This window comes from Euleptes europaea, chromosome 3 (genome assembly GCF_029931775.1).
Source record: "Euleptes europaea isolate rEulEur1 chromosome 3, rEulEur1.hap1, whole genome shotgun sequence".
Taxonomy (NCBI): Eukaryota; Metazoa; Chordata; class Lepidosauria; order Squamata; family Sphaerodactylidae; genus Euleptes; species Euleptes europaea.
The window spans coordinates 60,648,913-60,661,313 of NC_079314.1; the positions used below are offsets into that span (position 1 = coordinate 60,648,913).

The window sequence follows — 12,401 nt, forward strand, 5'->3', positions numbered from 1 at the left end:
AACTTGTATGCATGTTTCTTTGGAGCTCAAACAGCATCTACATTCCCTACAGTGAAACCTTATAGAACCCTTAGAGCTATACAATAATCAAGAAATTGCCTCTCATAAATACACCCAAACACATGAGACAAGGAGGGGGCCCTTATTCAGCAAAGCACCAGCCAAATCCAGAACCCTGCGTACCAGTCTGAACCACACGCAGAAATACTCAGTAAGGCTCCCTTATTTACTGGAATAAAAGGAGAAGTTTCATGCTGGCATCAGGTATTCTAGTGCTTGAACTGGGAATCTATTGGAACCCAGCTCAGGGAATGTGTACAGGTCCCACAGCCCCTTTGAAGCATTGAAAGGAAGAGGGATGCACAACACTGGCTCCAGTGGGTTTTTGGAGGGGTCAGACTTGGTGTAAACATTAGGAGCCTGGCACACTGCCCCTGTCTGGTTGATAAGGAATTAGCTTATGCTTGTTGCTCTCCAGGTTCCAGCCGAAAACCCAAAATGGTAGCAGGGTCCTGGCTTTGAGGACACCCATTCCAAGCCTGTTTCTAAGGTGCAGATGCCTGTGGTCTCATCTGGGCCCTGGTGTGCTCTTGGAAGTTTTTGCACTGGATTTGGGAAAGCAGAGCTGTTGGAGCACAGGGATGCTGATGGGTTATGCAAGCAGCTGTTAGGTTGTTCAGGAGATAGCTGGTTAGGGAGCTGGGTGGGTTGAATGTCAGGATTCAGAAAGTATTCAAGGTGTAACGATACACACTGCGAAGGCATTTGTAAATCTAAGATTCAGTTGTAGAGTGTAACACTGAAAAAAAATAGGTTATGTCCAATCCTGGTGAAACAATATTGAGGGATTTAGTTACTACAATGCCGGGTGATGGCCTGCAACTAGGATTCAGAGCAGCAAAATACCCCAAGGTGAAGGATGGTCATATGGTAGACATGTAAGCCCCCCTAAAACATTGATGGGGACCAGACAATGAAAGTACCGTTAAAATAAAGTATTGCCAACGTATCCTGGTGTTCTTCAGTTAGCAAAAAAATGGACAAATTATCCATATCTTCCTCCCCTCCCCAGCATGATTTATTTCCAGGAAATGTGCGGCCCACTAGAAAAAAAAGTCAGCCATTTAAGCATTAGTAGTTTTGGAATGAATGGTTAAGCACATCCATGCTGTCTGTCTGCAAAGAGGTATAACAACACTGAAGACTAGTGTGTTATCGAATCCCAGATGTTCACTCTTGGTCAAGTCGTATGTTGATTGCTGCACAGCACTTTCCTATGCTGTGAAACAGTGGAGCAACAAGAATTTCCGTCACACTCTTCCATACAGCCTGCACCGAGGGCAAGACTATGAAGCAGGACTTTGTGAAAGGCACCACAATCCTAAAAGATGGGGGGAAAGAAATTAGAACATTTAAATGACATTTTGAATTTACCAATCCTTAAATTCAGCTATTCCCGTCAGTTATGGTTTAATTAGTACCAAGAACCAAAGGCATCCACCAATATTTGATTGGGTCTATGCTTGTCAAATTCTGGATGTTGTAAGGAGGAGTTAATGCTGGATGAGAAAGAAATCCACCAAAGTAAGACTGGTGGATCTTGGGAACATCTCTGACAGTAGCAGAAGATGCAGGCTGATCACCATGGCACCTATTAATGCACTTTCTGGTACCCACTTGCTTCTTCTCCAAAGCACAGTGTCAATTCTCACCTTCCTCCACCACTGCCTTGGAGTAAGAGGTTCTTCAAAAGAAACCAGGAGGTATTACCTTTGTGTTTCCAGGTATCTAGACTGAGCTTTGTTTTGCTTCCTATTATAGGTATTAAACCTGGGCGTGTCTAGAGACATGAACCAAAAGGCAAAAGCCAAAGGGCTGATGGCCCATGGCTTGCCTCCAAGGAATATCGAAGGAAAAGAGGATTATTGTGCTGTGGTGTATCCAGGTTTTAAGTTACTGATCTCAGCACTCAAGCCAAGAATGGCTGGTCTGAAGTGACACTAAGATTCTGGTGTATTTCAATTTCCAAGGGTGCTGCAACAAGCACTGAAGCAACAAACTCTGGTTATAATCTCAGGAGTTTATAGCCCCTGAAACAATAATGTTGGTGTGTGTATCTCCATTACAAGAATCACGTAAATACCTAAAATCTCAGTCTATTCTTCTGGTATAAGATTGCTGTTAAGAGCATCTGAATTGTATATGGAAGGACCATGCCATTTCTGCAGTTGGGATTTTATTTTTTAAAAATGCCTTTTAAAATAAAGGCATTACAGGGTAAGTAAACAATAATTAGTAACAATCAAAATTAACATCTGTTCTGTGTGTACATATTGAAACCTGTGGAAGAAACTGTCTAAAATTAATCTAGCTTCAAGCACATTGTGTGCCCCCATTCTGAAACACAGCAGTGCAGCAAATTAATCCAAGGTGGGAGATTGGGCTGACCACACCCACTGGAAATGGTGCTGAAGCTCAGTGGAGTTTGAGAATTATAAATACAAGTCTCTCTGCAATTTGGGGAGAAGCTAGGAAGGGGCTGTGCTTCAACTCTCTATGTGTACCTTAAACACAATTCTAGCATTTTATTGTGTATACAACAGTGAGAATTTCGGGTGGGCAAAAAATAATACAAAACATACAACAGAAAGGAAATCCTGTTGGACTCCAAATTGTGACTGCTGGTTATTTTCCAAATACGGGCTATTTCATGAAGTTTGAAATTTGGCACTGGCAACACGATGTCAATATGCTTCTGATGCACTTTCTTTTCTTCTGCTGAAATGGCCAGACGTGCACATCCCCAATATAGAATGTGGGATGGAAGTGCCTTCAGCATAAGATACTCTTAGAGAAAGACTGGAGTTCTCCTGGAATTATAACCTATCTTCAGATTACGGAGATCAATTCCTCTGGAGAAAATGGCAACTTCGAAGGGCAGACTCTGGAGCATAACATCCCTCCTTTCTCCAAACTTTGCTGTCTTTATGCTCCACCCCCAAATCTACAGAAATATCCCAACCCAGAGTTGGCAACCCTAGATACCTTCAATCTCACCCAAACTTTCCTTGTATAGATTAGTGTGTGTATGGCATGCTTGGCTACTCTAAGGGTTCCTTTGTGGAATGGTTCCATTTGCTGACTGTTCTCTGTTGATTAGCAAGAGGTATCTTCTTTATCCTTTTACTTTTTAAGACAATGAACCAGAGAAATTCTTCAGAATGACACAAGCTGTTCTTTATAAAAGACCTATCAGCAGGATGGAAACCAAGATTTCAATAACTTTTTAGTAGCTCCACTGGAATTGATAGACTTTTTCTACTGTAAGTGCTTTGTAAAATATAGAACTGTGACCCCCAATATGGTGCCCATGGGCAATGTACATGGTCCCCCCCTTCCCATTTTTCATCATAACCACAGAGGGAACTGAGAACTAGTTACTGGCTTCAGGTCACTAGAGAGTTTCATGATTGATTGGGGACTGGAACCTGGGTCTCTCTGGTCTAAATTCAACGCAGTGTTCACTTCACCTTAGTGGTGCCAATGTGAAATGGAGCTTTTTTCCCTGTTGTAAACTCACAGCATATGTGACCTGCAGTGAGTTAATTCTATACATACCAGTCCCTTATCTGCTCTAGATAAGACAAAATCACTCAACAGCACCTACTCTTATGTACAATTTAGGATTTCAATTCCTATGCCTGAACAAAAACGTTAGTAACACTAATCAGAGCATTCCTCAGATGACCATAAGCCTCCTATGGAGGATTTTACACAATTCCTCCCATTGATGTGAATGGAAATGTTACCCAAGTAATCATCCCAAATTGGAGAATGCTGCATGCTGGCAATATAATTGTAGTTTCTCTCTTCCACAAGCTAATGTAATGGTTAGAGTATCAGATTAGGATCAGGAAAACCTGGGTTCAGATCCCCACTTGTCCTTGAAGTTTGTTGGTTGATCTTGGACCAGTCTTGCATGATCCAGTGACTTGTGCTATTTCAAGACCTAGTCCGAGTAATCCAAAGGCCCAAGTCATATTTAAAAGTGTCACCTAGAATGAACAGATTTGCATAGTGAGTGAAGTTACTGCTGCTTTACAAGAAAGCCCTTAAAGGTTACCAGCAAACAAGACTTTTTAGTAACCCACCTGCTTGCATATATCTGAATTATTCATATATGGCTATAAGGAGAAAAAAAAACTATTATAACTTTTGCAGCTTGTTTGGAAATAATTGTTATCACAGTTAACCAGGCAAGTGGCTAATTTACAAGTCTGAGTCACTGTTTCCTGGTTATAGAAACAATGTTATGGAAGTAAGAGTTCCAGTTGTAAGACTTTCTCAAAAAGAACAGTAAATCCCTTGCATTTCTTATGGTGCTAATTTTTAAAACTTCCCAGAAACAGCAACAAAAATCTGTGCTGAGTTGTATGCAGTGAGAAGCTACAATTTAAAGCTCAGATCAGAATTTGGGTGGGCCACATGGAATCTGGGCTGATCTTCGGCCAAATGGGATCTTGTGTTCCTCCTCTGTTGCAGGTATTTAGCCTTGGTGTCTGGCAGAACCTTGGTGCCAGGTGTATGAGATCTTCATGTTCTTGTGTTCTTTGTATGCTGCAAGTGTTTAGCCTAGGGGTAGCTCTTGGTCTGTAAGTCAGCAAAGTGCATCCTGAACCAACTCAGGAGCTGTGCTGTATGTTTTTTTCTTTGTTTTATTTGTCTACATTGTATTTTTCTCGCTTTTTAATAAAACTGCATTGAGTCCTGAGTAGTGAGAAAAGCAGTCCTAAATATACCTAAATATAAAAGCGGAACCCCCTAACGATAGGCAGAATTTAGCACACATCATTTGAAATCTTGATTATGAAACAGTAAATCACGTACAGCCATGCGTTTACAAAATGGACTGATTTTAAAAGCTTGCATAAATATATATGCAAGACCTAATGTTTACCTTGATGTGTCTTTCTCAGCTTAAAGCTTGTAGCAAGACAGTAAGAAGGTCCATTTAAGCAACAGAACAACAGAGAGGCTTTTTCCCCTTAAACAGCCAGCAAGCAGCTCTCTCAGTGGGTGGTTACTCTGGGTACAGCTTCAAATTGTTCTCTCATACCTACCAGATAATGTAACTATGGTCACCAGCCTAACTGGTCTTGCCAGAGGAAGGGTTCAAGGTAAACTACTTTTAAAATAATAACAGTAGCTTAAAAAATAAATTAAAAAAACCCAGCATGCTATTGCATCAGGGCTTTCTTTTCATTACAGGGATTTGTTTGTGTTCCTATCTTCTCACTTCACTTCAACGGACAATACGTGCATGCAGAATTCAGAGTACTGAGAGGTAAAGTTCTTTGCCCCTCTGATGTGGCTATGCAACAGCTTCTGTAGTCACTGAGAGCTCTGGGTGCAGAAGGAATGTGAGGTCAAGCTCTTGTGTGAATTTTTGGCATGCTAACACAGTAGCAACTCCTCTCTGTTGGCACTTCTGCAAAATGCTTCCTAACCAAGGGTTTCCAAAAGGCTTTCCTGGGCAGAATGGAATTTTAGCCTCACCGTTGGGAGGCAGGTTAATAACAGGGTCTCCATTTGTAAGCTGAAGAAACAAAATACCAAGACTGCGATTACACCCTCTTATGGAACTGGCTGAAGCCAGGGAATTCACAATCCCTTCAGTAGAGTTGCTTTGGCGGTTCTCCAAGGGACATTGGGAGTGTTTGAATGGAATTCACCACCCTGCCCTCAAAAGCAAGCAAAAGTTACATGTTTCCAAACTGAAGGGATTCCACAGGAAAACAGAACAATGGGCTTGCATTTCCATCCACCTAATTCCACCTCCACACTCTTGGACAAAGCACAGCTGAATGAGAACATATACTTTGGGGCAATCCTGAGACGACAGTCTCAAAGCGGCTTACAATCACCTTGCCTTCCCACCTCACAACAGGCATCTTGTGAGGTAGGTGAGGCTGAGAGAGTTCTGAGAGAACTGTGACTAGCCGAAGGTCACCCAGCAGGCTTCACGTGGAGGAGGGGGGAATCTAATCTGGTTCTCTAGATTAGAGTCCGCCGCTCTTAACCACTACACCACACTGGTTTTATACGATTTATATGACCTGAAGAGAAAACAGCGTGTGTGGTAACAGATAATACTGATGGACTGTTACTAAGGTTTTTACTCAATATCCTGGGAACTCTGGGATGTGTGGCAGGAATAGTTTTGAGAGCCAAGATTGGCGATATATCTTTTGAAGCAAAGAATTGATGGACAGCGTTTAATCTGAAAATTAGGATGTTGAAATTGAATTTTGAATCAGGTCTTCTTGGATTAGTTATCCTGGATCAACATATGAGTCCTTGGGACAGATATTCAGAATTTAAATTATTATGTCTGGGCATCACCAACGATATGACAACGATACTGAGTACCGTAGTTGTGAATTTAATCCATCAATTAAATGAGGGCTCTTGATTGTAAGAGTATGCTGGCTAGAGCTCTCAGAGTATGTTCATCCTTTTCAGTTGGTACTCTTCCCCTGATAAGAATGGCAAACTACCATTTTGAATGGTCTCTTCCAAAACTATAGATGGGCATTTATGCTTGCGCTTTTGAACGCCTTGCCATTGGTAGTGCTTAGGATGGTTTAATCATATTTCATACTCTAATAAATTCTGTGGTACTAACTGAATTGACTCTATAGATTGTATTCTTTAGGATGGCCTGAATTTTTAGATTTTAGAGCTGAATTGATTTTTGCTTTGTTTAAGCAGGACTCTTGTCTCTTTAGAAGTTAAGTCTTCTTAGTTACTAAGAGATGAATACAAACAAGTAACTTTGTGTGTGGCTAAATTTTTGGCAGCGGTTCTAAAATCATGTTGTAACTCAGGTAGTAAATCTTAGGCTTCTCTTTTAGCATGTGATGGCCGGCTGTTTATGATGCTTGTTGTGAAAACAGTAATTAACAAGTAGTAATGCTGTAGATTTTGATATATTCCTATTTCATCGGAATGTTTCCAGTGTTTTCCCAAATTTTCAATTTTTCCCGCTGGAAACTGAAAAAGCCCAGGAGCAGGAGTGTTTCTGGGCCTTCACTTTGAGCTTTCCCTCAGTGTCTACTTTCCTTTGTAGGGTGGACTCTATAGCAATGTACCCTGTTGAAGTCCCTCCCATCTACAAACCCCACCCTCCCCAGGCTCCTCCTCCAAGTCTCCAGGAATTTCACAATCTGGAGTTGGCACCCATAAGCATCATTAGTGAAGGTAGCAAAGTGGGACCCCCCTTTCTACTGCAGGGAGCTGTGGGGATGTCAAGGGACCCTTATCTACAGATCTGGTGTCAAAGGGGGAGTTTTCAGTGGGAGGGAGGAATTTGTGAAAATTTCACCCATCTTCCATCAACAGAAAGACCACTAACCCGGCATAACTGCTGTTATGTGGGCAGAATGACAGCTTAGGATCCAGCCCCTAAATGTACAAACAGGTACAGTATGGTATATGGCATTGACACTAAAACACATCCAGTAAGGATACATGTTTTAACTATTATTGGTTGGCACCAACATTCAAGGTCATTCAAACTATATGGCCCCTGGTTTTGTTTTTGGTAGTTGTAATTCTGCCTTGAATTAGAAGAAGAAGAAGAGTTGGTTTTTATATGCTGACTTTCTCTGCCACTTAAGGGAGAATCAAACCAGTTTACAATCACCTTCCCTTCTCCTCCCCACAACAGACACCCTGTGAGGTAGGTAGGGCTGAGAGAGAATGACTTGTCCAAGGTCACCTAGCTAGCTTCATGTGTAGGAGTGGGGAAACAAATCCAGTTCACCAGATTAGCCTCTGCCGCTGATGTGGAGGAGTGGGGAATCAAACCCAGTTCTCCAGATCAGACTCCACCGCTCCAAACCACCGTTCTTAACCACTACACCACGTTGGCTCTCTTGAACCATCACTTTCACACAATTTGTGCCTCAGAATTCTCTCCATCAAATACAAAATGCTTTTAACACAATAGATTTAATGTTGCTTTTTAATTCTTGTTCTGATGTTGACAAGACATAGCCCTGTAAGGGAACACAGCAAAGAAGACTTCCTGATCCTAGAGAGCCTACAATTAGAGAACTCAGGTCCAATGTGCCCACAGAGTCCATAAGGGTACATTCTGAAAAAGATCAGAAGCCATGTGCTCCACAGAGCTACATTAGGAACTAATCATCACTTAGCCATGGACACACAAGATGCCACCTAGGGCTAGCCTGACCACTCAGGTGATTGCCGCCTAGGATGCCAGATTTTGTGGGTTGCCATAAAGGCAAGAGGGGCCTCCTCTATTGTTTGGAAAGGAAGCTTAGCATTAACTGGCTTCTAGAATCTCCATATTTGTTGACTTTGGACTTCTGAGCTACCATGCTGGAACACAGAGGACTTTTAAAGAGTTTATCTATTTTTTTATTTTTACCCGGTTAATTTTGAATCCCCAGTAAGTAAAATATTCATTATAGACCTCACTTTTGATCTTATTCTTGGAGGTGGTTTGCCAAACTCATAGTTCACCTAAGGTGCCAAAAAACCTTGGGCCGGCCTTGAGGCCACGAGGTTCAGTGTCTTCAGTGGTTGCAATGCTTTTACAAGTCACAACTGAATTAAACCAGGTTGCCACACACCTGCACTCCGTGCTGCTGGCTCAAATGGATCAGTGTAAGCAGCTCAGGAACCTCTATGCAAGCCCTAGATATGGTAGATCCAGTTGCCCAGAATGACAGATACCACTTCCTACTGGGAACTTACTGTTTCACATTCTGGTATGGGAGGGGCACTGCAGTTGCTTTGAAAGTTCACATCTCAAACCCCCTTAAGAAGGACCCACACAAATGCCCACCATGAAAAAAAAATCTGGTTTTAACTGAGTGGGCGGTTACCATACATGAAGACGCACATTGAAGGGTAACTTGCAGTAATTTTCACTAATACACTTACAGATACAGCGCCACTTAAAAGTAGCTGTGGGACAGTTACTCAAATTGATACCATGCATATTCTTACAAATGACTCCTTCAAGCATCTGCATAAGGAATTGGTGTCCACATGTACCCCTAAATCTGCAGTGCTGTGACTGAAAGACTAGCAGTTCTGAGGGACTAGGAGATAGTTACTATAAGGAAAAACAAGCAGGAACCCACAGGGAACGGTTGGGAAGCAACAGCAGCCATGGGGGGGGGGGAGCCATACCAGAATGGGAGTGGAGGTGGGGGAGCACAGCAGTGACATTGGGGGACAGAGAGGAGAGACTAAAGAGGGAGAAGCAGTGCTGAAACTATGGGAGGGGCGAGGAGCACTCTTTGCACCCACATGGCCATCTCCAGCACTGCTTCTCCGCACAATCTTGCCAGTTAGAAGCCAGTGGGAAAGTGCAGGCAGAGCACCTGAGGTGGCAGCTATGGTGATGTGTGGGTGGGCAAGGAGGTTCCTTCTCATCCCTGCCTCAGCTGCCCTCTTTAAACTTTCCCATTGGCTTGTAACGGGAGAGACTGGAGGGAGAAGCAGCACTGGAGATGGGTGAATGGGTGCTCCTCACCCCTCTCCACGGCTCCAGCGCCACTCCCCACAGTCTTGCCAGTTATAAGCCAATGGGAAACCTTAAAGAGGGCAAGCTGAGGCAGGAAACCACAGCGGGCCTGGTGGCTGTGGCAGTGACTCTATTGACCGCCTGCCCCACAACTACACAGCAGCATCCCTGCCAGAGGTAGCAACTCTCCTGGAGGGCCGACCCTGCTTAGATTTTGAGATCTGACGAGATCAGGCTAGTCTGGGCCATCCAGGTTAGGGTGGCCATAACCTTAAAGCACATTTAAATAGGAAACAGAGGTCCATTGAACACAGTGGGACACAAGGCCTGCTTCACACATGTTCATTTGATGACTGCAACAGACATCTCTGTCTGTTGCATCCCCATTACCCCAAATGTCATTCTTTTCAGTGGAGCCCATTTGCCCATTCAGCTGCCAGTCATTACGTTGAGAAATCAAGTGATGTATGATGTCCAAACCTATGCTGACTTTAGTAAACACAACTGCACTCATGCTGCAAATATGGCCTGCTCTATACATCTACCAGAATGAGGCAGTGGAATTCTGAAGTGACAGAATGGGCTTTACCATTTCAGATAGGGCAAGTGTGTGTGTCACATTTTTAATATCCCCTGAAAATTAAACAAAAATAGCAAATCAGGTCAAAAAAGTCTAGCTTAATCTTTCATGTGCTGCACAAGTGTCCCACTTACAGGGTACTATTAAGGTAGGAACCGTGGCAAAATGTAATCCTTCACCTGCATTTGAAGTGGTACAGTACACTTCACCACCTATTTCTGCTACATGTACAGATTAAATTGCAACTAGAAAGCACTTTGCACATTAAGGTTTCAATCACTTGCATACTTTCCTGATATGCAATGTCATCTAAGGCCATAGGCCTTGTGTGTAAGGTGCTGTCAGGCGGTTTGCGATTGCCTGCCTCTGCATAGTGACCCTGGACTTCCTTGGTGGTCTCCCATCCAAATACTAACCAGGGCTGACCCTGCTTCGCTTCTGACAAGATCAGTCTAGGCTGGGTCATCCAAGTCAGGGCACATAGGCCTCACTTCCAGGTAAACATGAATAGCCGCAGGCTTCACAAATGCTACCAAAATGAATGATATTAGCTGAATAAACTAAAATAACCACCAGCAGTAACAATGGTGGCAGGGAGTGCAGTATTACTCAGAACATTTCCCACCGAGCAATGCACTGAAGTTCTCTTGTAATATTAACACCCCAGGAGAGGCAAGAAGTTAAAAAAAAAAGCCTTACCAGATATGCAGGCAGCTGAGCACTGCAAAGAGAACCCCTGCAACCAGGGCTAGGGGGATTGCCAGGAAAAGAGTCAGGAGCTTGTAGATCAGGTATTTGCTGAGCTCAAAAAGCGCATGGCTGCAGATCCAAACTCTGTCAAAGGAGTGAGTGGAGGCAGGCTCTGCTATCACATCCTCAAATGCCAGCTGAAATGAGACACAATAGGCATTGGCAACACCAGCCTCCCTTTGCAAATTCAAAGTTGGAGGGGGCCCACCAATGGGGAGGAGGGAGAGCAAAACTATTGTGCTTTTGTTAGTGATCTGAAAGAATCTTGCTGAATCAAACAGGCAACGGCCTTGTACTGTACTGTGTGGAAGAGATCAACGGCAGGGTTGTTTTATTATTGTTAGTGAGCATTCACAGGCACATAGCAACCAGCGAACGCTGCTCCGTGTTCATTCCACCTGCCCGCCTGGCCAACACCTTCAGCATGATCAAAACGAGTCACTCTCCCCTACTTCATTGGTTCTTGTGGGTTATCCGGGCTGTGTGACCGTGGTCTTGGTATTTTCTTTCCTGACGTTTCGCCAGCAGCTGTGGCAGGCATCTGTGCTGGCGAAACGCCAGGAAAGAAAATACTAAGACCACAGTCACACAGCCTGGATAACCCACAAGAACCAATGAACTCTGACCGTGAAAGCCTTCGACAATATCTCCCCTACTTCGTCATAAGAAATGAGAATCGGGGAAGAAAGGAGGGATGCAAAATATCCCCATGGCCATTTATTCACGGAAGGTTTTGCATTGGATTTGTCACTCTATAAATGCACATTTCCCCCATCCGAATTCTCAAAGCTCTGCATGGGGGTTTATTGTTGAGTTTTGAGAATATGGATGGGGGGGGGGGAAGTGCATCTGGAGCGCAACAAATCCAAGGCAAAACCTCCCAGGCATAAATGGCACATGAGTTTTAATTCCCAGCACGGAAACGGGGCGGCGGGGGGGGGGGGGGGGAGCAAACGCAAGCTGAAATAGCCTTAAATGGAATAAACATGTAAGCGATTCCTAGAAGTCCCTAGACCGCGAAAGCAGCAGCGGGAGCACGTAACGTGTGGATGCCCGGGAAAAGCTGTCCCCGACCCCTCACCTTCAGATGGCTGTTGATCCCGCGCGGGTCCCTGTCTGGGGCTTTCTCCGAGCTCTTCTCCATGTCGGACAGAGCGGGGCTGCTGCTGCGGTTGAAGCCCTCTTCGTCCATGAAGATCTTGGTGTCCGCTTTCTCCTTCTCCAGCCCCATGGCCTCGCCCGGGCTCTGCCCGCGCTCTCGCTGGGGATCTCCCGCTGCCTTGGGCTGGGGCTGGGGCTCGGGGGGGGGGGGCGCTGGATCACGGCGCGCCAGGGAGCGCTCGGCTGGAGCGCAGAGGGCCCCGGCAGGCAGACCACGCCCCGGCGGAGCCCGCACCCAGCGACGCGGCAGCTGCAAGCCCGCCCGCCCGGGCCCGGGAGCGGCGGCTGGGAAGCCCGGCGTGCCGGCTCGGGCTGCGGCGCATGCCCCGGGGGAGCGAGCCGGGGCTC

The 12,401-nt window shown here is 44.7% G+C and overlaps 1 protein-coding gene across 1 annotated transcript; it reads right to left on the reverse strand.

Annotated features, from left to right (window-relative positions):
• Nucleotides 1-1,178: 1,178 nt before the first annotated feature.
• CAV2 (caveolin 2) lies at nucleotides 1,179-12,144 on the reverse strand. Its single transcript, XM_056847163.1, has 3 exons — nucleotides 11,974-12,144; nucleotides 10,842-11,029; nucleotides 1,179-1,381 (listed from the first exon to the last, which is right to left on the reverse strand). The coding sequence occupies exons 1-3, from the start codon at nucleotides 12,121-12,123 to the stop codon at nucleotides 1,231-1,233; spliced, it is 489 nt and encodes a 162-aa protein (XP_056703141.1). The 5' UTR covers nucleotides 12,124-12,144; the 3' UTR covers nucleotides 1,179-1,230.
• Between the last annotated feature and the right edge of the window lie 257 nt (nucleotides 12,145-12,401).

Coding starts and splice junctions, on each gene's coding strand:
- CAV2 (XM_056847163.1), bottom strand. CDS start 12,123: ATGGGGCTGGAGAAGGAGAAAGCGGACACCAAGATCTTCATGGACGAA. Junction 11,030..11,973: donor GGATCAACAGCCATCTGAAG/GTGAGGGGTCGG, acceptor GTCTCATTTCAG/CTGGCATTTGAGGATGTGAT. Junction 1,382..10,841: donor CTCAGCTGCCTGCATATCTG/GTAAGGCTTTTT, acceptor CCCATCTTTTAG/GATTGTGGTGCCTTTCACAA.